Source organism: Gobio gobio, assembly GCF_949357685.1.
Source record: "Gobio gobio genome assembly, chromosome: 6".
NCBI classification, from domain to species: Eukaryota; Metazoa; Chordata; class Actinopteri; order Cypriniformes; family Gobionidae; genus Gobio; species Gobio gobio.
This window is the reverse complement of record NC_137102.1, coordinates 35,210,420-35,230,845: the sequence shown is the minus strand read 5'-3', so window position 1 is coordinate 35,230,845 and position 20,426 is coordinate 35,210,420. Positions and strand designations below refer to the sequence as shown.

The 20,426-nt window shown below is 39.8% G+C and overlaps 1 protein-coding gene across 1 annotated transcript in view; it reads left to right on the top strand.

The window, feature by feature from the left end:
- sharpin (SHANK-associated RH domain interacting protein) overlaps positions 1–20,356 on the top strand; it is a 21,051-nt gene extending 695 nt beyond the window's left edge. Inside the window, exons 2-9 of the mRNA XM_079819486.1 lie at positions 435–609; positions 996–1,082; positions 2,242–2,383; positions 5,204–5,294; positions 5,397–5,706; positions 15,785–15,885; positions 17,787–17,897; positions 17,987–20,356. Of these exons, the coding sequence (XP_079675612.1) occupies positions 435–609; positions 996–1,082; positions 2,242–2,383; positions 5,204–5,294; positions 5,397–5,706; positions 15,785–15,885; positions 17,787–17,897; positions 17,987–18,013 (1,044 nt within the window). The 3' untranslated portion in view covers positions 18,014–20,356. The remainder of the gene's footprint in view (positions 1–434; positions 610–995; positions 1,083–2,241; positions 2,384–5,203; positions 5,295–5,396; positions 5,707–15,784; positions 15,886–17,786; positions 17,898–17,986) is intronic.
- The last annotated feature ends 70 nt before the right edge of the window (positions 20,357–20,426 follow it).

Sequence of the window (20,426 nt, the reverse complement as noted above, 5' to 3'; positions counted from 1 at the left end):
CTCTCTCTCTCTCTCTCTCTCTCTCTCTCTCTCTCTCTCTCTCTCTCTCTCTCTCTCTCTCTCTCACACACACACACACACACTCACTCACTCACTCACTGTCTCACACAGACTCACTCACTCTCTTACACACAGTTGTCATCTGTAATGTTTAGCTGTCAACCTTAGAAAAATATCCTCACGTTCATACCGTCTGATAAGTGCTGTCTGTCCCTGTCTGTCATTCAACCCTGTTTGAACACTGTTTACTTTCTTGTAAACACCTCGCTTCTCTTAGACTTATTGTGTTGTCACACTTATGAGTGGAACTAAAACATTTTGGTTTGCTAAATGCAATTAGCTTCGTGGCAAAGGAAGGAACATGTATTATGTATCATAACATGTATGGTGATAATAAGTGAAGGGTTTATGATGAACTGTTCTCTCTCTCTCAGTCTCTTGCAGAGTTTGATCTGCGCTCAGTGAAGTATGAGATCACGTCGACTCGATGTCACGAAATGCGTCTTACCAAGCCGCCCCACGACTGTCTCACGTTTACCTTCCGCAGCGAGCAGGAGGCCCAAGAATGGGCAACTGTCATGATGTCATCACTGAGGGAGTCACACAGAGGTCAGAGGTCACAGCAAAATTTCACACCATACTATGGGGTTCAGCGCACATGCATATAGCTCATCAAATATAGTAAGTGGGGAAGCTCACGTGTGCTTGCCTGATGCGTGAGACGTGATCTCTAAAGATAGATCCCACATATTATTACTCATATATCTCAACACAAGATCAGAGAGTTCATGAAATCCACCTTTTGGACTTCAGACCCTTTTAAACTCTTATATCTTAAATGCATTGCAAGCTAAATGAAAATATTGTGAAAAAACACACAAAACTTGCCAGATGTGCTTAACCTTTCTCCTTGATAAATGATCTTCTAAACCTTTTTTTTTTTAAGATGTACTCTGCTCTTGCTCATTGTTCATTCACTCTTTCTTCTGCCTCAGTTGCCAACATTTCGCACTCCTCCCATGATGGACTGCCGTATATGAAGTGTGAAGAGAAAAACTCGGTCTTGTCGCTGTCAATGAAAGGTTTGTTTTCTAATGGGAGAGTTTAAAGGGATAGTTCACCCAAAAATGAAAATTAGCCCATAATTTACTCACCCTCAAGTCATCCTAGGTGTATATGACATTCTTCTTTCAGACGAATAAAATTGGAGTTCTATTTAAAAAGTCCTGGCTAATCCAAACTTTATAATAGCAGGAATTGTTGCTATGTTTTTGAAGTTCATAAAAAATGCATCTGTCCGTCAAATAACGTGCTCCAAACGGCTCTGGGGTATATATCAGATATCTGTTCTTTTTTAATCATAAACTCACTAAATTTGTATCAGTTTCGCAGAAAACAAGACTTCTTATCTTCTATCTTTTTTGCTTATCATATAAATGTACCTTGATTTTAAGAATCTTTATTTGCACTTGAAAATCCAGACAAAAATATTGAGAAAATAGTTTTTTTTTAATGTGTGATCAGCAGATACAGTAAACTTTGTCCATATTAGGAGGTATTTCAAGTCTTAAGCTTTTTATTTTGTAAAATTATTTACAAAAAGTATACGAAATCTAGGAAGTTGTATTTTGAAATTCTAACGTGTTGCTAATACGACTCATTGTGTTTCTCCCTAGACATTTACATATTGTGTTCCCTTCACTTTATTCCTTACATTTCTTAAATTTCCTTTTTTAACTAATTGTAATTATTATTTTTTTAACATGTTTTTTTTTTAGTTGTGCCTAAAAGCACCCCTTAGCTCTTCTAAAATCACCACATCTTCATGGGACTTGTTGCTTTATTAAACTAATTTAAAATGAATTATTACATGTATGCAGAATTGCTTTACCCCTTAATTAATTTTTATTGTTCTCTATTTGAAAACATCAGACTCTTAGTTTATTTTGCCTATTGTTATAATATTGTCACCAATGCTTTTGACATTTATTTTTAAATTGTGATATGAAGATAGAAATTGACAAAAACAGTAAAGTAAAACAATCAATAATGGTTCTGCATAGGAGTTATCAGACATATACATCTATATAAAAAATATATGTAATACATCTTATATATCTATAAATATATATATATATCTTATATATAAATCTTATATATATATATATATAATACTCTAATACCAATCTTATTATTCATCTCCTAAGCGTTGTCATTTTGCTTCTCTTTCTCCTGCTGTAGAGGAGCTGTGTGTAGAGCTTTCTCGAGCAATAGAGGCTGGAGATACTCATGCAGCTGTGCACTACGCCACAGATCTGGCCCGGCAGCAGATCGCACTGACTGTTCAACCAGCGCTGCGGGACGCTGAGGACAGCGAGATAAGGTATGTGTGTCCTCGTCATGCTTCAATTACAGTAGATCTGTCTCTTACCTCATGCTTGTTATGGTATACAGAGTATTTAACACAGATTCTTATCTGTGTTGTCACATCTAAAAGTACGTTAATCACTTCTTTGTAATTATTTTAAGGGCTATCAGTTAAATGTTAAAGCTACACTATGTAACTTTTCCGTCCATTTCTCACGATTTACAAATAGTTGGAAACATTTGGGATATTCTAAGTACTCAACTGAACAAAATATATAACACTGGCCTAGTGGTTTTTGGATATTTTACTGCAAAAATCTTACATAGTTCACCTTTAATTTAATATTTTTAATAATAATAATTATTAAGGCTGTAGATTTAACATGTCAACTTAATTAGTTAATTACGTGTTACATTTTTTAACGCACCTGCTCCGCCCCAGACCTACGTAGTTCATTTTACATTTCATACAGTTGATGGTGATGAACATGAAGCAGAGCAACAACTCGCTGTGTGATGGAGCCTATAGAATACAGCTAGAATGACCCTAAAATTCAAGATATCAGGGCAAAAATGCCCCAGTATTAGTTTTTGTCATATTTATATCATACATGATATAGTAAAGCAATATAGCATGAGTAAAGAGTGCAATGTGACACGAGTGCTGTTTTTGTCACGAGTGCAAATGTGATACTGATTTTGTACACAGTTCAGTAAATGAGAAGTTAATATTGTTATATTTTAGACACAATATGATCTGTTTTTGTTGCTTGTAAAGCCATAGAAGAACGACTGGGCTGTGTTTCTGAATAAATTCATGATTTGAACAAATTGGGTGAAACAATAATTCAATGACCCATTCATAAAGAGAGCCATTTACTTAATCACTGAATGAATCAGCCATTTGAACGAATCGTTTAGGGGTAATTTCTCATCCAAATTTGATGTGATTAATTCGCGATTAGTTGTGTAACATTGTGTAATTAATTAGATTCAAAATGTTAATCGCTTGACAGCCCTAATTATTATTATTATTATTATTATTATTATTAATTGAAGTGTCTCACCAGTGAAGTGTCTCACCAGTGAAGCCCAGTTGAAAGGCTTTAATTGAATGACGAAAGTGACAATGACCCCTGTCCATCATCGTGTGCACACTGACCAGGACATCTGCAAGTTTTAAACCGCAGACTGCGCTGTACTCATCCCCCACAGCTGCTGAATCAACGATTATTCAGTTTTGACTGATCAATGCATGACGCATTTTGGCAGTGGTGTGTGAATTAACGTGTGTGAAACAGTGGCTTAGCAATAATTTTATTTTTGAAGGGTCCCATCTTAAAAATAGGGGACCGCTATATATTATATAGGCTATATATATATATAATTCAATAATTTAGCCTACTTAATTTTGTTATCACGGGAAATGATGCGCTCGAAATGTGAATCATTGTCTGTCCATCATTTTGCGTGACCATAAAGAAAAATGCCACGTCAATATTGAAAATGTTTGCATCTTAAACCATGAGGGCAGGCCAGTGGATATCATATAGCAATGTGCAAACTTTGCGCGAGAGTTTTGCCGATGAGGGTCTTAAACGCCAGTCAATTATTCAAAGTGAAAGTAAAAAACGAATCGGGCGCATATTCTATTAGAGATGACGAGAGGTTAATCAAAGTTATTTTTACAAAGGGCGACGACTATTTTTGTGAATCGAGAAGTATTTTGTGTTAAAGTTGTTTTTGAAATGAGTAGCAGACGCAGAGTAGCAGGATGTCGGTTGCGTTGATGCGCTGTGAAATATTGTGGGGCTTATGAATTGTAGCAGGCCTAGCTAATATTAATTTAATAATAAAAGTAGCCTAATCATAATAATAATTTAATATGCTTCCGTGCATGTCCGCTGCTCCTCTGTGAAGGGCTAAACGGCTTCGGCACGGCATCAAAGCAATTAATGTTTAAAATATCCGACTGAACTTCAAACTTCCAGCGACATCTGTGAAAAAGGGATGTGTGCTAAGCTTGACAAGCTCACACCTCTGTTTGCCGCTGTGCGCTCAATCCATTATTTTTTTTTCAGCAATCAGTAATCTGGGGGGCCAGACATGTAAATGAAGGGGCCTAGTGGCTATGTCCCTGGTGTGAAATGCCTGCGAATTACATTGTTTTTTCCGATCTCTTATATTTGTACTTTTTGCACATAAATTGGCTTATTCTTACTGTTGACATTGAAAATTATGTTTTTCTGAGGGTTTAGTCAATTCATTTCTTGATTGCCGTTTTGACAGTTTCCACCTGGGCATTTTAGTCATATTTGCTAATTCTCTTTAATGTATTTGCCCTGTTTTGATCAATTTCCTGAGATTTTTTTTGTTTTTGTCATCAACATTTTTTGGCGCTCTCCAACACACAACGAGCTTCCCCTGGACCCCGTAGACAGATGTCCACCCAACATAGCTTTACAAAATCCTGTGGGAAAAACTGATCATGATCATTGTGAACTTTACTCCAGTCTAGTACAACAATGTTCCTCAAAGTCAGTAAAGGTGATAAAGCCAAATTAAAATGTCATTAACCAAACTAGATTTGGGCTAAGCCCCGAATCTTTAAAATGTCTGGCTCCGCCCCTGGCAGATACATTATTATGCAGTTGTTTTTTCTTTTGTTTGCCAAATAACGTATTTGTCCATTCACCCAGCCCCCAACCCCACTGAAAATTTTTTTTCAGGCGCAGGATTTTTTTTTGCTTTAAGCCCTGCATATAGATACATTTATAATTTATATCTTAAAATCCTGATAGTGGCAAAAAGTTCATGGATATGCTTTCATTTTCAGCTTAGCTGTGGTAGTAGAAGATGCATCATCTTCCTGTTGCGTCACAGTAAAAGTCCATCCGCAGGTGACTGTCGCATCTCTGAAGCAGCAGGTAGGAAATATCAAAATATATCTTGACCAAATCTTTCAAGTTTTTCCTGATTTGCTGAATTGTCATTGATCATCCAAAAATGTTCTGACGTGTCTCTTCCAGATGTTTGTTGAGTATGGTTTTCACCCCAGGGTGCAGCGCTGGGTGATCGCTCAGTGCCTGTGCTCCGATGGCCGTTCTTTAGCATCATACGGCATCTATAGGGACGGTGACACAGCATTTCTCTACCTCTTGTCTGCCCGCCATGCCTGCCTCGATCACCAGCAGGATCAGGAGAATGGCCTCCCGATGCTGACAGCAGCGCCACCACTAAACGCAGGGCTGGCCCACACGCCGGCCAGCGGCGGCCCCGGCAGCCATGACTGGAGAGGCTACAGCACATTACCACCCCGGTTTAGCCACAGCAGCACAGGTGAGCACAGTTCACGCAAATTTGTGTGGCTGTGTCCAAAATTAGGTTTTTGCAATACACGGCAACAATTGACAATGTTTACTGATAATTCCACTATAATTAGATTAAAAAGAAAATGCATAAAAACATTTAAATTAGTTTTTTTAAATATAGATTTTTTTTTTATCTAATGACTGTGGAATTATTTAAGTGTATTTCCTGACATATTAGTGACAAACAGGACAGGTCTGTGTTATTGCAGTGCATCTTATGCTTGGTTTGAGGACAATTCCAAGTGTCACATGGAGTTGAGGAGGGAAAAAGTATCCTTTATTCATAGTAAATATAAGTTGAGGATCATCTTTAGTAGATTTTTAATCGCTTACATAAGTGATGGTCAGACTAGGGACAAAGGGACAGGCTTCTTTTTATACAACCCCAAATCAGAAAAAGTTGGGACAGTATGGAAAACGCAAAAAAAAAGAAAAAAAGAAGTGATTTCTAAATTTACTTTGACTTGTATTTCATTGCAGACAATATGAAAACAAAATATTTCATGTTTTGTCTGGTCAACTTCATGTCATTTGTAAATATGCATCCTTTCCTGTCATTCAGACCTGCAACACATTTCAAAAAAAGTTGGGACAGGAGCAATTTAGGGCTAGTAATGAGGTAAAATGGTTAAATAATGATGTGCTTTGAAACAGGTGATGTCAACAGGTGATTGTAATTATGATTTGGTACAAAAGCAGAATCTAAGAAAGGTCTAATCCTTTAGGAGCAAAGATGGGCCGAGGATCGCCAGTTTGCCAACAAATACGTGAGGAAATTATTGAAATGTTTAAAAACAATGTTCCTCAAAGAAAGATAGGAAGAGATTTGGATATTTCACATTCAACAGTGCATAACATAATTAAAAGATTCAAGGAATCTGGAGGAATTTCAGTGCGTAAAGGACAAGGGCGCAAGCCTTAGCTGAACAACCGTGATCTCCGATCCCTTAGGCGGCACTGCATCAAGAATCGTCATTCATCTATAAGCGATATCACCACATGGGCTCAGGACTACTTTGGCAAACTTTTGTCAAGTACCACAATACGTAGTTACATCCACAAATGCCAGTTAAAACTGTACTGTGCCAAAAGGAAGCCCTATGTTAACAGTGTCCAGAAGCGCCGTCGACTTCTCTGGGCTCGGAGGCATCTGGGATGGATCATCACACAGTGGAAACGTGTACTGTGGTCAGATGAATCAGTATTTGAGGTATTTTTTGGGAGGAATGGACGCTGTGTGCTCCGGACCAAAGAAGAAAAGGATCATCCAGACTGTTACCAGCAACAAGTCCAAAAGCCAGGGTCTGTCATGGTATGGGGTTGTGTCAGTGCCCTTGGCAAAGGTAACTTGCACTTCTGTGAAGGCACCATTAATGCTGAAAAGTACATAGAGATTTTGGAGCATAATATGCTGCCTTCAAGAAGACATCTTTTCCAGGGACGTCCATGCATATTTCAACAAGACAATGCAAAACCACATTCTGCACACATTACAAAGTCCTGGCTGCGGAGGAAGAGGGTACGGGTACTTGACTGGCCTGCCTGCAGTCCCGACCGGTCTCCAATAGAGAATGTGTGGCGCATTTTGAAGCGCAAAATGCGACAACGAAGACCCCGTACTGTTGCCCCCCTTAAGACTTGTTTGCAGGAACAATGGGACAAAATTACACCTGAAACACTTCATCACTTGGTGTCTTTAGTCCCTAAACGTCTTTTAAGTGTTGTGAAAAGGAATGGCAACATTACAAAGTGGTAAATGCTTTACTGTCCCAACTTTTTTTGAAATGTGTTGCAGGTCTGAATGACAGGATGCATTTTTACAAATGACATGAAGTTGACCAGACAAAACATGAAATATTTTTGTTCATATTGTCTGCAATGAAATACAAGTCAAAGTAAATTTAGAAATCACTTCTTTTTTTTTTTTTGCGTTTTCCATACTGTCACAACTTTTTCTGATTTGGGGTTGTACTACCGTTCAAACGTTTGTGGTCGGTAAGATTTGTTGTTTTTTCTGTGAAAAAATCTATGCTCACCAAGGCTTCCAGGTTCCTATTACTTATAAGAAACATCAAACGGCTGAGGAAACGAAAGTGGAGCGAAACCACGCTACTCAGTTGAGACCGTTTTACTCGCGGGCCGATCTTGATCATGCAACACTGTTACTACACAGCGTTGGGAGATGCAATGAGGAACCGTTTGAATTCACTGCAGAATGAACAACATATCAGCAAGATTTATTGTGAAGCATTCAAATTCGGCACATAATTATGTTATAAACCAAACAGAACTGACGTAGAAACCAGGAGAAACATTGTGCCATGAATGAACAAATTATAGAAGGCTTTTCAGTTCACACGTCACCCATATTCACTATGAATTTAATGTAGCAAAGCTAACTGTAACCATGGTATCGTGGCAGAAATAGTCAAAAAAAAAATTATTTTTTATTTTTACTACATTATTCATCTCAGGGTTCAGACAACCTTTTGAGTGAAATTCAAGCACTTTTCAAGGGCTTTCATGTGCTTTACACTTTTCCCAGCACTTCAAAGCTGAAAGCTTAAATATTATCAAATTTTAATGCAATGATTTGTAAAACTAAAAGTTTAAAGATGTAGGAAAACTAACATTTTGTGGCAAACAAACACTTTTATTTAAAAAAAGACATGAAATTACCACTATAACCAGGAGATTTTTTGCACCCAAGATGGCGGCGCGAGTAGTTCGCGAGGCTCTGGGTCTCTCCAGATTCTGCAATTTTGCTGTATTTTTCTTGCTCATCTCGGGTCTGTTCGTTCAGAATAGTTGTGCCTTAACATCGTACACCCGTGGTGAGATTTTGGATATTGGTTTGCGAATTTCCGACAGTTTTATGGACAATCTTCGACTCCTTCCTGAGATCGCTAGGACACCCGAGGCTATGCACTCTACCCGGCCGGGCGGAAGTGCTCGCAGGCGGCGCCGAGATCGTAAACAAAGGCGGGGAATACGCGGAGGACTGAGAGCTAAGCTAAGGCTAAAGCTAAGGCTAACTCCACATCGGCTCTCTTTACCCAGTATTTTCCTTGCCAATGTACGGTCGCTAGTGAACAAAATGGAGGAGATTCGACTCAGCATCACACACAGCAAGAAACTTTTGAACTGTAACGTCCTAATCTTCACGGAAACTTGGCTAAACGGCGGAATACCGGACACCGCTATTGAGCTAGCGGGATGCCACACGCTCCGGGCGGATAGAACATTAGATGGCTCCGGTAAGACCAGAGGTGGTGGATTGTGCATTTACATTAACAAAGCCTGGTGCACAAACTCTGCTATTGTTGGGAGTCATTGTTCAGCTAACCTCGAGTTTCTCATGGTTAAATGTAGACCGTTTTATATACCGCGGGAGTTCACTTCCACCATTATAACTGCAGCCTATATTCCCCCGGATGCTGATGCCAAGCTTGCTATGAAAGAACTTCATGCAGCCATCAGTAAACAACAGACTGATCACCCGGAAGCTGCTTTTATTGTTGCAGGTGACTTTAATCATTCAAACTTAAAGTCAGTGCTTCCCAAGTTTCACCAGCATGTTTCCTGCCACACCAGAGGAAACAACCTTAGACCATGTTTACACAAACATGGCTGGCGCTTACGTTGCGACACCCCTCCCCCACCCGGGACAGTCAGATCACCTTTCTTTGTTCCTCATCCCCAAATATGCACCCCTCATCAACCGTGTGAAGCCATCAGTGAAGACCATCAAGGTGTGGCCTGCGGGGGTTGATTCCACACTCCAGGAAAGGTTTCTACACACAGACTGGAGTGTGTTTGCTTCTCAAGCCACCAGTGGCGCTCACACAGACATTGACTCCTACACCTCCTCTGTATTGGATCATATCAATACCACCATTGACAGTGTTACAACCCAGAAACAGATCACCACATACCCAAATCAGAAGCCATGGATGAACAGGGAAGTGCGACTCCTGCTGAAGTCACGCAATACTGCCTTCAGATCAGGAGATGCACAAGCCTACAGTACGTCCAGGGCAAACCTGAAGAGGGGGATCAAACAGGCCAAGCACTGCTACAAGCTAAAGATAGAGGGTCACTTTTCCAACTCTGACCCTCGACGCATGTGGCAGGGCATTCAGGCCATCAGTGACTACAAACCCCCCCACTCCACCCCCGCAGCCACTGATGTCAACTTCCTGAACGAGCTAAATTACTTTTATGCTCGCTTTGAAAGAGACAACAGAGAAACTGCCACCAAGCTCAAACCCTCAGCTGACCCACCATCACACTCTCCACCACAGATGTCTGCAAGGCACTGAGCCGGATCAGCGCGCACAAGGCTGCTGGACCAGACAACATCCCTGGTCGTGTTCTCAGGGCATGTGCGGAGCAGCTCGCTGAGGTTTTTACAGACATTTTCAACCTGTCTCTGGCCCAAGCAGCTGTACCTTCATGCTTTAAACGCACTTCCATTGTGCCAGTGCCAAAACACTCTAACCCGAGGTGCCCTAATGACTACCGCCCTGTAGCACTCACACCCATCGTCATGAAGTGCTTTGAGCGGCTGGTCCTGGAACACCTAAAAGACTCTCTACCATCCACATTGGACTCACACCAGTTTGCCTACCGCAGCAATAGGAGCACAGAGGATGCCGTTTCCATGGCACTGCACTCTGTGCTCACTCACCTGGACAATAAAAACACTTACGCACGCATGCTGTTTGTTGACTTCAGCTCAGCATTCAACACCGTCATCCCAACCAAGTTAATAACCAAACTTGGAGACCTGGGCATCAACACTTCAATGTGCAACTGGATTTTGGACTTCCTAACTGACAGACCCCAGAATGTTCGTTCAGGATTCACCTGCTCCACATCCATCACTCTTAACACTGGTGTACCACAGGGCTGTGTGCTAAGCCCGTTTCTCTACTCCCTCTTCACCGCCGACTGCAAGCCTGTGTATGGATCTAATTCTATCGTCAAGTTTGCGGACGACACAACAGTGATTGGTCTCATCAGCAACAACGATGAGACTGCCTATAGGGAGGAGATCCAGCACCTGGCCACATGGTGCACAGAAAATAACCTGCTCCTCAACACCACCAAAACGAAGGAGCTCATCGTGGACTTCAGGAAGGAGTCAAGAGGCACACACGACACCATCCACATCAATGGAATGGCTGTTGAACGTGTCTCCAGTTTCAAGTTTCTGGGGATCCACATCTCGGCGGACATGTCGTGGACGACCGACACCTCCAGCCTGGTCAAGAAGGCTCACCAGTGCCTCTTCTTCCTGAGGACACTGAGGAAGAATCAGCTCTCCTCGGCTATCCTGGTGAACTTCTATCGCTGCGCAATAGAAAGCATCCTGACCAACTGTGTGGCAGTGTGGTATGGGAGCTGCTCTGTTGCGGAGCGCAAGGCACTGCAGCGGGTGGTGAAAACTGCCCAGCGCATCACAGGGACTCCACTACCTGCCATCGAGCACATCCAGAGGAAACGCTGTCTGCATCGAGCTCGCAGCATCCTCAAGGACTCCTCTCACCCAGCACACAGACTGTTTTCTCTCCTGCCCTCCGGCAGGCGTTTCAGGATCCACCGGACCAGGACCAGCAGACTAAAGAACAGTTTTTTCCCCAGAGCTGTCTCTTTACTGAACTCAAACCCCCGCTGATCCACTCCCCTCATATATTGATAACTCTCCTACCTCACATCCGCCTTCACTTTGTTATTTGCACTACCGACTGTTTATTACAGTAACAACTGTTTACTTATTCATTTTGCACTACCATACCTTAACTGTATTATGCTCATTTGCACTGCCGACTGTTATTTACAGTACCTACTGTTTACATTTGCATTTTGCACCGTACTTCTAACTGTAATATGCAATCACTTTCCACTGCACTATTACCCTTTTTTTTTTTTTCTCGGATAGCTACTGTCCATAATTTATTGCACTACCTTAATCCACTGCCATATTCCTCTTTTTAGCCTAACATATCATTGTATACCTCTATCTGTAAAATTCTGTTTATAGTAATAGCCATCTGTATATTATATTACATATCCACCTGTAAATTCTGTTTATAGTAATAACCATCTGTATATTATTCACTGTACATATTCACCTGTAAATTCTGTTTATAGTAATAACCATCTCTCTATTTATATATATATATTTATATATACTCAGTACATATCCATGTCCTGCACTTATGCAAACGTTGTATATCCTGCACTTGCTGCTATTGCACTTCTGGTTAGACCTAAACTGCATTTCGTTGCCTTGTACTTGTACTTGTGTAATGACCATTAAGTTGAATCTAATCTAATCTAAAGATGGCGGCAGAGGAGCACTTATTGACTTATTGACATTTTTACTCCTAATATATTAAAAAAGTAGGAAGTCACAAGTCTCATGAAAAACAAAAACTTTACTTCAGATTGTGACTGAATTATAAAGAAAGCAAGTAAAGAGCGCTTCTTCTATAGAAGAATATTGGTACATTAAATAAGAGTAGAATATTAAATATTTCCCTATAAAAATAAAGTTGTTGCATGTCACTGTTAATTTCATCTGCATATAAATTGAAGCTTAGTGTTTTACTGTGAAATTTTCAATAAACAAACATAATATTAATAGTAACTGCACTTATTAATGTAAAAACAATACTAATTTTATGAATAAATTAAAAATCGCCCTAGCGCTACCAATTCAGGTGCTGGCGCCACCATCTGTAGAACTTAGTGGCACTGGTGCTGCTGCTCTCAAATGTTAGCCTGGAGCCCTGGATTCAATTTTTTTGAATAAAAATACAGCAAAAAGAGTTTTATGTTTGGATATATTTTAAGGTGTAAATTACACTCCACTGCCACTTTATTATGTAGACCTTGCTAGTACCTGCTTGGACCCCTTTTGCCTTCAGAACTGCCTTAATTCTTTGTGACATTGATTCAACAAGATGCTGGAAACATTCCTCAGATATTCTGGTCCATATTGACATGATCGCATCACACAGTTGTTACAGAATTGTCAGCTGTACATCTATGATGCAAATCTCCCTTTCCACCACATCCCAAAGCTGCTCTATTGGATAGAGATCTGGTGACACTGCGGGGCATTTAACATGTCATGTTTAAAATGTAAAAAAAATTATTCAAGCTTTGTGACATGGTGTGTTATCCTGCTGGAAGTAGCTGTCAGAAGAGTCATTGTGGTCATAAAGGGAAGGACATGGTATGCAACAATACTCAGGCAGGCTGTGGTGTTTAGAGGGTTACTTCAGTGATTTAGCATTAAGCTTTGTATCAGTAGAAACCCGGTAGTATACTCAAATTATGGTACTTTCCCCCCTGTGGTACAAAAATCCTCAGATGACGCAAATATCGTCATTTTGCGTCATCGAAGGATTTTTTTAGCCAGAGCCTAAAGACTACAGCCAGTAGAGGGAGCTGTTCCGCATGTTTTCAACCTGCTTATAGGGGAGGGATCTCATCTCACTCACAGAATGTAAATGCGCACGGCTCGGCCTCTGGCATTCATAACGGAGCTGTGCAGAGAAAGTGAGTGTTTCAACTTTTCAGTTAATTCCTTTGAAAGTTTAGCTTCCATATGCTATCTGAGAACGCGCCAGACTGGATATGCCCTGTAAAGGACTGCCGCGCTTACCTCAGCTCTGTGTTCTCGTGATGAATGAAACTCCTGCTCCTGCTGCATTTGTCTCGTGACTTTCGTTCGGCTTACTCGCACATTATTGAAAAGACACATTCAGATTTTCAGTTTATTCTCTAGCTGAACGAAATGATTGTATTACTATAAAAATGAAACCGACGTTGGGGTGGAGCCGTGGTGGGTAGCGAAGCAAGTGCATTCTTAGAATTGTTGTCTTTCATCCTCATGAGACAAAAATAAATTTTCTGTCTTTTCGCAGTCTAGAAGGCACCAAATTCAAAAAATAATTTCACACTCTATATAAATGAACCAGTTTAAATACAAAGCTTAATGCTAAATCACTGAAGTAACCCTTTAAACAATGTTCAATTGGAACTAAGAGGTCCAAAGTGTGCCAAGAAAATATCCCTCACACCATTACACCACCAGCAGCCCGAACTGCTGAAACAAGGCCGGATGGATCCATTCTATCATGTTACTTACGCCAAATTCTGACCCTACCATCTGACTGTCGCAGCAGAAATCGAGACTCGTCAGACCAGGCAACGTTTTAACCCTCTGGTGTTCTTCGGTCATTTCTGACTGGGAAATGTTCTGTTTTGAAATGTTAAAAATCACAGCTTCATCGGAATGATATGAAACTTGGTGACTTTTCTTGCATTATGTATGTAAACACACAAAAAAATTGAGGGCATGATTCGAGTATGCTAAGTGGTCGTAAAAAAATACTCCCACTTGTGCTCTTCGGTCAAAAATGACACCATAGGAAAGGAATGGGAAATCTGCAAAAACACAAATTCACACAAAAAAAAGCTATATTTCTAACAAACAAAAAAATATCTAAAACTTTATAATAAATAGTCTTTGAGATTTTTTTAAAGTCCCTGTAAAGTCAAAACTAAACATGTGTTCTGAGTTTCTCACACCACAGATAAATGTGTTATTAACCACCCAGCCAAATTTGAATCATTAAAAAATCCGCCAAGTACATAAAATAGCTTATCAAAAACTTGAAAAATTAGCGGATTATCAGTGAATCCCAGTTGTCTCCGGTGAAAGTTTGTAAAACGATCCGGTGTATTGTCACTGCAGGCGTCGGTGGTGATCCTCAGCTCTCCATCAAGGTGGCTGTTCACAAAATTAATCCACCTCTTCTTGATCGTTTTTGTTCTGTAAGTTGTAGGCTATAGTAACTAACAGTAGTGACAGTAACTCGCGATCGAGCGGGCAAACTGATGCGAATGTGCTCTAGTTATGATCGTGTTAGGGAGAAGCCAGGCTTGGTGGCTCCAGTGCGTCATCGAGCCACCGTTTTAGCCCCGCCCAGAAAATCCTGAACACAGCAACGGTGAAAAACTGTTTAACGGTCTAACTTCTGAATTCAGTACTACATAGTTCACAGTCTTTGTAATTTGTTTCAGCAATACATTTATAACATTTATAATGTGTTTAGAATAAAATCTCAGAATTGCCTTTACAGGGACTTTAAATATATATTCAAATCCATCAAAAAAAAATCCTTAAATGTGTTCAAAAGAGAACTAGGGAATTCTCAAGCCTCTCCATAGAGACCTCTAGTGATTACACCCATGGTTGCATGATTTCTTAAATAATTCCAATTGAGGGCGCTAATCTGCCTTCAAAAAAATAATTTTGAAGGCCTAGTCTCTATTTTAACCTGAAATACTGCAATAATAAAAATAAAATTTGTATAATTTTCAATGGCAAAAATAGACCATAATTATTGCATAAATATAAAAAAAATACCATAAAATCATCTCAAAATACAAAATTAAAAAATATATATATTATTGAAGAAAAATAAATTGCATTGGTGGAGAAAGTTAAATTTTTAGGTATCCGGTCACTTATGACTTGGAAGACAACCAATGCAACCCCTAAACGAAGAGCACCAGAGGGTTAAGCTTCGATATGCTGTGTGTACAGAGATGCTCTTCTGCATACCCTGGTTGAGACCAGTGGTTATTTGAGCTACTGTTGCCTTTCTATCAGCTCAAACAGGTCTGTCCGTTCTCCTCTGACCTCTGGCATCAACAAGGCATTTTTACCCACAGAACTGCCAATCAGTGATATGTTCTCTTTTTCGGATCCTTCTCTGTAAACCCTAGTGATGGTTGTGCCAGTAGATCAGTAGTTTCTGAGATACTCAGACCAGCCCGTCTGGCACCAACAATGTTTTCTCAGCATTGTCAGTGGTGAAAACTTAATATTTTTGTGAAAACCATGAAGCACTCTTTCCTTTTTCCTTTCCTCCAAACTTCTGAACGGTAGTGTATGTAGGTTTCAGGGATCTGAAGTCAATCGTTATCACGGCATTCAGTGTGTTTTTCTCATTGTTGAATAGGCAGTAGTGGGTGTGGCCCGGAGAGACCTAGCGTCAGTGACATCATTAACCTTGAGATGTTGCAACTTGGACGGTCCAAACTGAAATCAAGTAACACGCAGGTAATAATTACATACATTCACATTTACCATTTCTTGAAACAAACAAATGCAGCCAGATTGTAAATAAGTCACAGCCACATAATCATGAACCACGAAAACACACTCCCACAGACAGTGCCGTTGTACAGCTTAAAGGGTTAGTTCACCCAAAAATGAAAATTCTGTCATTAATTACTCACCCTCATGTCGTTCGACACCCGTAAGACCTCCGTTCATTTTCGGAACACAAATGAAGATATTTTTGTTGAAAGCTGATGGCTGAGAAAGGCTTCAGATAGGCCTCCATTGGCATTCAGTACATTTACACTCGCAAGACCCATAAAAGGCACTTAAAACATCTTAGTTACATAGTTACAAAGTCCATCTCACCACAGTGGCTCTACAATCATTTTACGAAGCGACGACAATAGTTTTTGTGCGCAAAAAAAAATCTAAATAACGCCTTTATCCAACTTGTTCTTGTCTTCCGTGTGTGCCTACACGACGCATGCGCGAGAATATGACGCAGATCCGCCGCTCGGACACATGACCCAGAAGCGATTTGTTTACAAGCAGAGGAAGACGCGCGAATCTAAGCTGTTGAATTCTACATTGATCGTGCTTTAGGTCTCGGCGTAATGCTCAAAATCGGGCTAAAGTGTGCATTCCATGGATTCACGAACGCCGGCGCTACGTCATATTCTCGCGCATGCGTCGTGGAGGCACACACGGAAGACAAGAAGAGGTTAAATAGTCGTTATTTTGATTTTTTTTTTGCGCACAAAAACTAGTCATCGCTTCTTAAAATTATTGTAGAGCCACTGTGGTGAGATGGACTAGGTAACGACGTTTTAAGTGCCTTTTTATGGGTCTTGTGAGTGTAAATGTACTGAATGCCAATGGAGGCCTATCTGAAGCCATCAGCTTTCAACAAAAATATCTTCATTTGTCTTACGAAGATGAACGGAGGTCTTACGGGTGTCGAACGACATGAGGGTGAGTAATTAATGACAGAATTTTCATTTTTGGGTGAACTAATCCTTTAAAGCTACACTATGTAACTTTTCCGTCCACTAGAGGTCGCCTGTTCAAAACAAAGGCGTAGTTTGATGACGCCACGTTTGAGCGCAGAATCTTGGGACATGTGGCCTTCACCTCACAGCCGGTGGAAAAGAGTCAGAATAGGACTCGGGCAGAAATCATGTTCATGGATGCGATTATTAACATTACTGTAGTCTGAAGCAGAGCAGGACCGAGTGTTGTGGAGCTGAGCAAGGCCGCAGGAGCGATTGAAGAGCGGGACTGTTATTATGGCATAGTCGCCGGCGGGACTTTTATTATGACACGGTTGCCGGCGCCACTTCCTCTTTTCCAGTCATGAGTATATGAGGTAACGCAACTCTGTTTATCGTATTAGATATATCTGAGTGTGTTGAAAAGGAAGTTATGACGTTCGCTCGGCGGCTGCTATGACACTTGTTCACACTGCAGTGAGAGTAAAGTGTTTCACTGAATAAAACCGGAAACCGAGGGTGACGCAGATATGACGCAATCGACAGGTGACACCCTCACACGCATAGCTCACACGTCCTGGTTCCTCGGTTAAAATAGCAATTTCTCACGATTTACAAAAAGTTGGAAACATTTGGGATATTCTAAGTACTCAACTGAACAAAATATATAACACTGGCCTAGTGGTTTCTGGATATTTTACTGCAAAAATCCTACATAGTTCACCTTTAAGGACAACTTAAAATGTTATGAAACCTTTCGAAAAAAGTGAAATGGTTCCATGAAAAACACAACATACATTAGTATCCCCTGATTGATGTGAATCAGTCTTCCAGTTTCATGCACAACAAATGCAAATATTTGTATTATATATAATGAACAGTTGTATTTTCGTCGCTTTCTCTCTCCAGCCAGGCTGGTCCTGCCCTTCCTGTACATACATAAATAAGTCTACGAGACCAGGCTGTGAAATCTGCAGCACAGATCGACCAAACCCTCCCAATCCCAGTAGTGTTCAACAGGTGACTTCACCAAACAACTACACCTGTTAAACAACATTGAATGTGCTGGAACAGTGCGGGCTAATATGCATTTCTTTTCTCTATTACAGGAAAAAGCAAGAAGATCTAACCAATGAAACTAAAAACCCTAAAATAATCTCCCATTCATTCACGTTTGAGCGACATGTGGGGAAGTACAACCAGACTCCAGTTCTCTCCCTCCATCCTGAGGTTTGACATCCTAGTCCTCCGCTTGTATTTTTAATAGGAGTTGGCTTGCAGCAAAGCTTCAAACTCCCATTGTGGCTATGCTGCGGTAATGTCAGTTGGTTTTCCTGGCCGTGTCACAGTGCAGTTGTCAGTAACTAGTAACTGCCCAGTTGATTTGTTGCTTGGTTTCTCTTAATTGAATACTGTTGTAACAGTATTCATGGATTGGCTTCAGAAGTTATTTCGGTTCTTTTTATCAGCTACCAATAAACAAAAAAACGGAAGCCTTGTTATCTGTGGCACTTGATTGTACAAACTCGGTTTATTTAGGACAATGGCACAGAAGTTCTTGTTTCAAATGAGACATTAATAAGAATCTTTTATCTTCGGTTGTAGATTCAGATTTGTAATCTGAAGTACAAAAAGAACTCTTCAAAACTTCAGTGTAAAATTCAATGCTGATTAAACATGCAGCATTTCAAGCTTTGTTTTTAACGTCTTTGCTGGAAAGGAGATTATGCACATGTCGGAATTGCATTGTACCCATTTGCAGATGCAGACTACTTCTTTTGCTCTTTATTCACAAACTCGTTTGCTGTGTATTGTCATTTCTGCTTGTGCAACAGTTTAGGAATCTTCTTCACTCACTACACGGTAGAGCTGCACGATTCTGGATAAATTGAAAAACATGATTTTTTGGTGTAAAATGGAGATTGCGACTCTCCCACGATTCTGAGGGGAAAATAAACATTAGATAACTAAACAAAATAACGTGCTAAATGGTCATTGCTTTAATTTAGCTTAATCACATTAGTTTAGTCAAAGTATTGTGTTTACATGAGGTAAAGTTTAACCACAATATTGCCAAAATCCCATTATAATCGCATTATGATTCAAAAAGACTTGTTTAGTTATTGGATGAATCAGCTTTTGTGAATAAATCTTTTAAATTAATGATTCAATGGCAAACACTTTTTTAAACACTCGTCGCCACCTCATGGTGTAACGATAAGTAATACAATACAATACATAATTGTCAAAATACTTTCAAAACATGATTTACTTTGCATTTATTTTGTGTTTATACCCAAACTATACACTTTTATCCCCTGTTAATTCAATGTTTGTAACGCATAAATAACGATAATGTGTGGTTGAAAACTGTTTGACGCTGCTTCATACTGTACTTTTACATGGCAGCTGCTCTTTCCGGATCAGCGAGAGCAGACAACAGATTTTAATGTTGCAGTGCGATGATCGTTCTTCCAAATATTAACCAACGTACCTAAAGTCTTTGGTTTAAACAGTTTCACATCACAAGCGTCAGCGGAGCATGAGAAGCACGTGTTTTGTTGCCACCCATAACAATGAATGAGATTGTTCACATCGGAAGCGTGATGACCGATCCTCTCATTCATTAACATGGTCAGCGACAAAATGCACACTCTTTACACTCTGCTGACGCTTGTGATGTGAAGACCCTGATAGCACACGTACATCACAGAGACTTATTTTTGATGTCTGCATTTACATCTGCAAGATGTATTTTTTAAAGTGTTTGCTCAAGATGTTTCCTGTCATTTAGTTTTATGTTAGTGTATGTAAAACTGCTTTTTCTAAGATGGTTATCAGATGTTTGTACACAACAGATGTTTTCCAGATCTTTAACATCATCCCAGAGACGGACCTGTGCTAGACATAGCGGAATCAGTGTCATTTAGGAATAAGATTGCGTGGGTGTTTGAATCGAGATCGCCATCTTTTAACAATTAATCGTGCAGCTCTACTTCATGGCGTGCAAGTCAGTGTTAATGTCAGTTCCACAGGTGTATTGGAACAGGACAAATATCAGTTTACTATTTATGTTCACCAAGCTCTATTGTAGGGGCTTAAAGTTTTAAATGTGACTGTCATTATGTGACGAGGCCAGTATACAGTGAGAAAAACAATCGTTTTATCAGCTGAAGGAGACTTTCATAAATGCATGTTGTGTAAATTTGAAATATTCCTTACCTAACTGACTGGGAATTCTCATTGAAGACGTTTGGGACAAATAAAACTTAAAATTATGACAGGGTTATTAAGTGCATTTATTTTATTTTTATATATAGCATATTTAATGAAATGTCTATTGGGTTGAATTGTAATTGTATTGATTATGTGTGTATTGTAAATGATTGTGTTGTAAATGTCTTGCCAAAAAAAATGTCTACTTGCATTTCACTATGGCTTTGATGTGAATAAACATAATGGATTAAGAAGCTTAAGATAAGACTCTTTAAGTGTGCAATATTTTACTGTTTAGTAATATAATGTAGTCTATCTTGTTGCATATTTCTT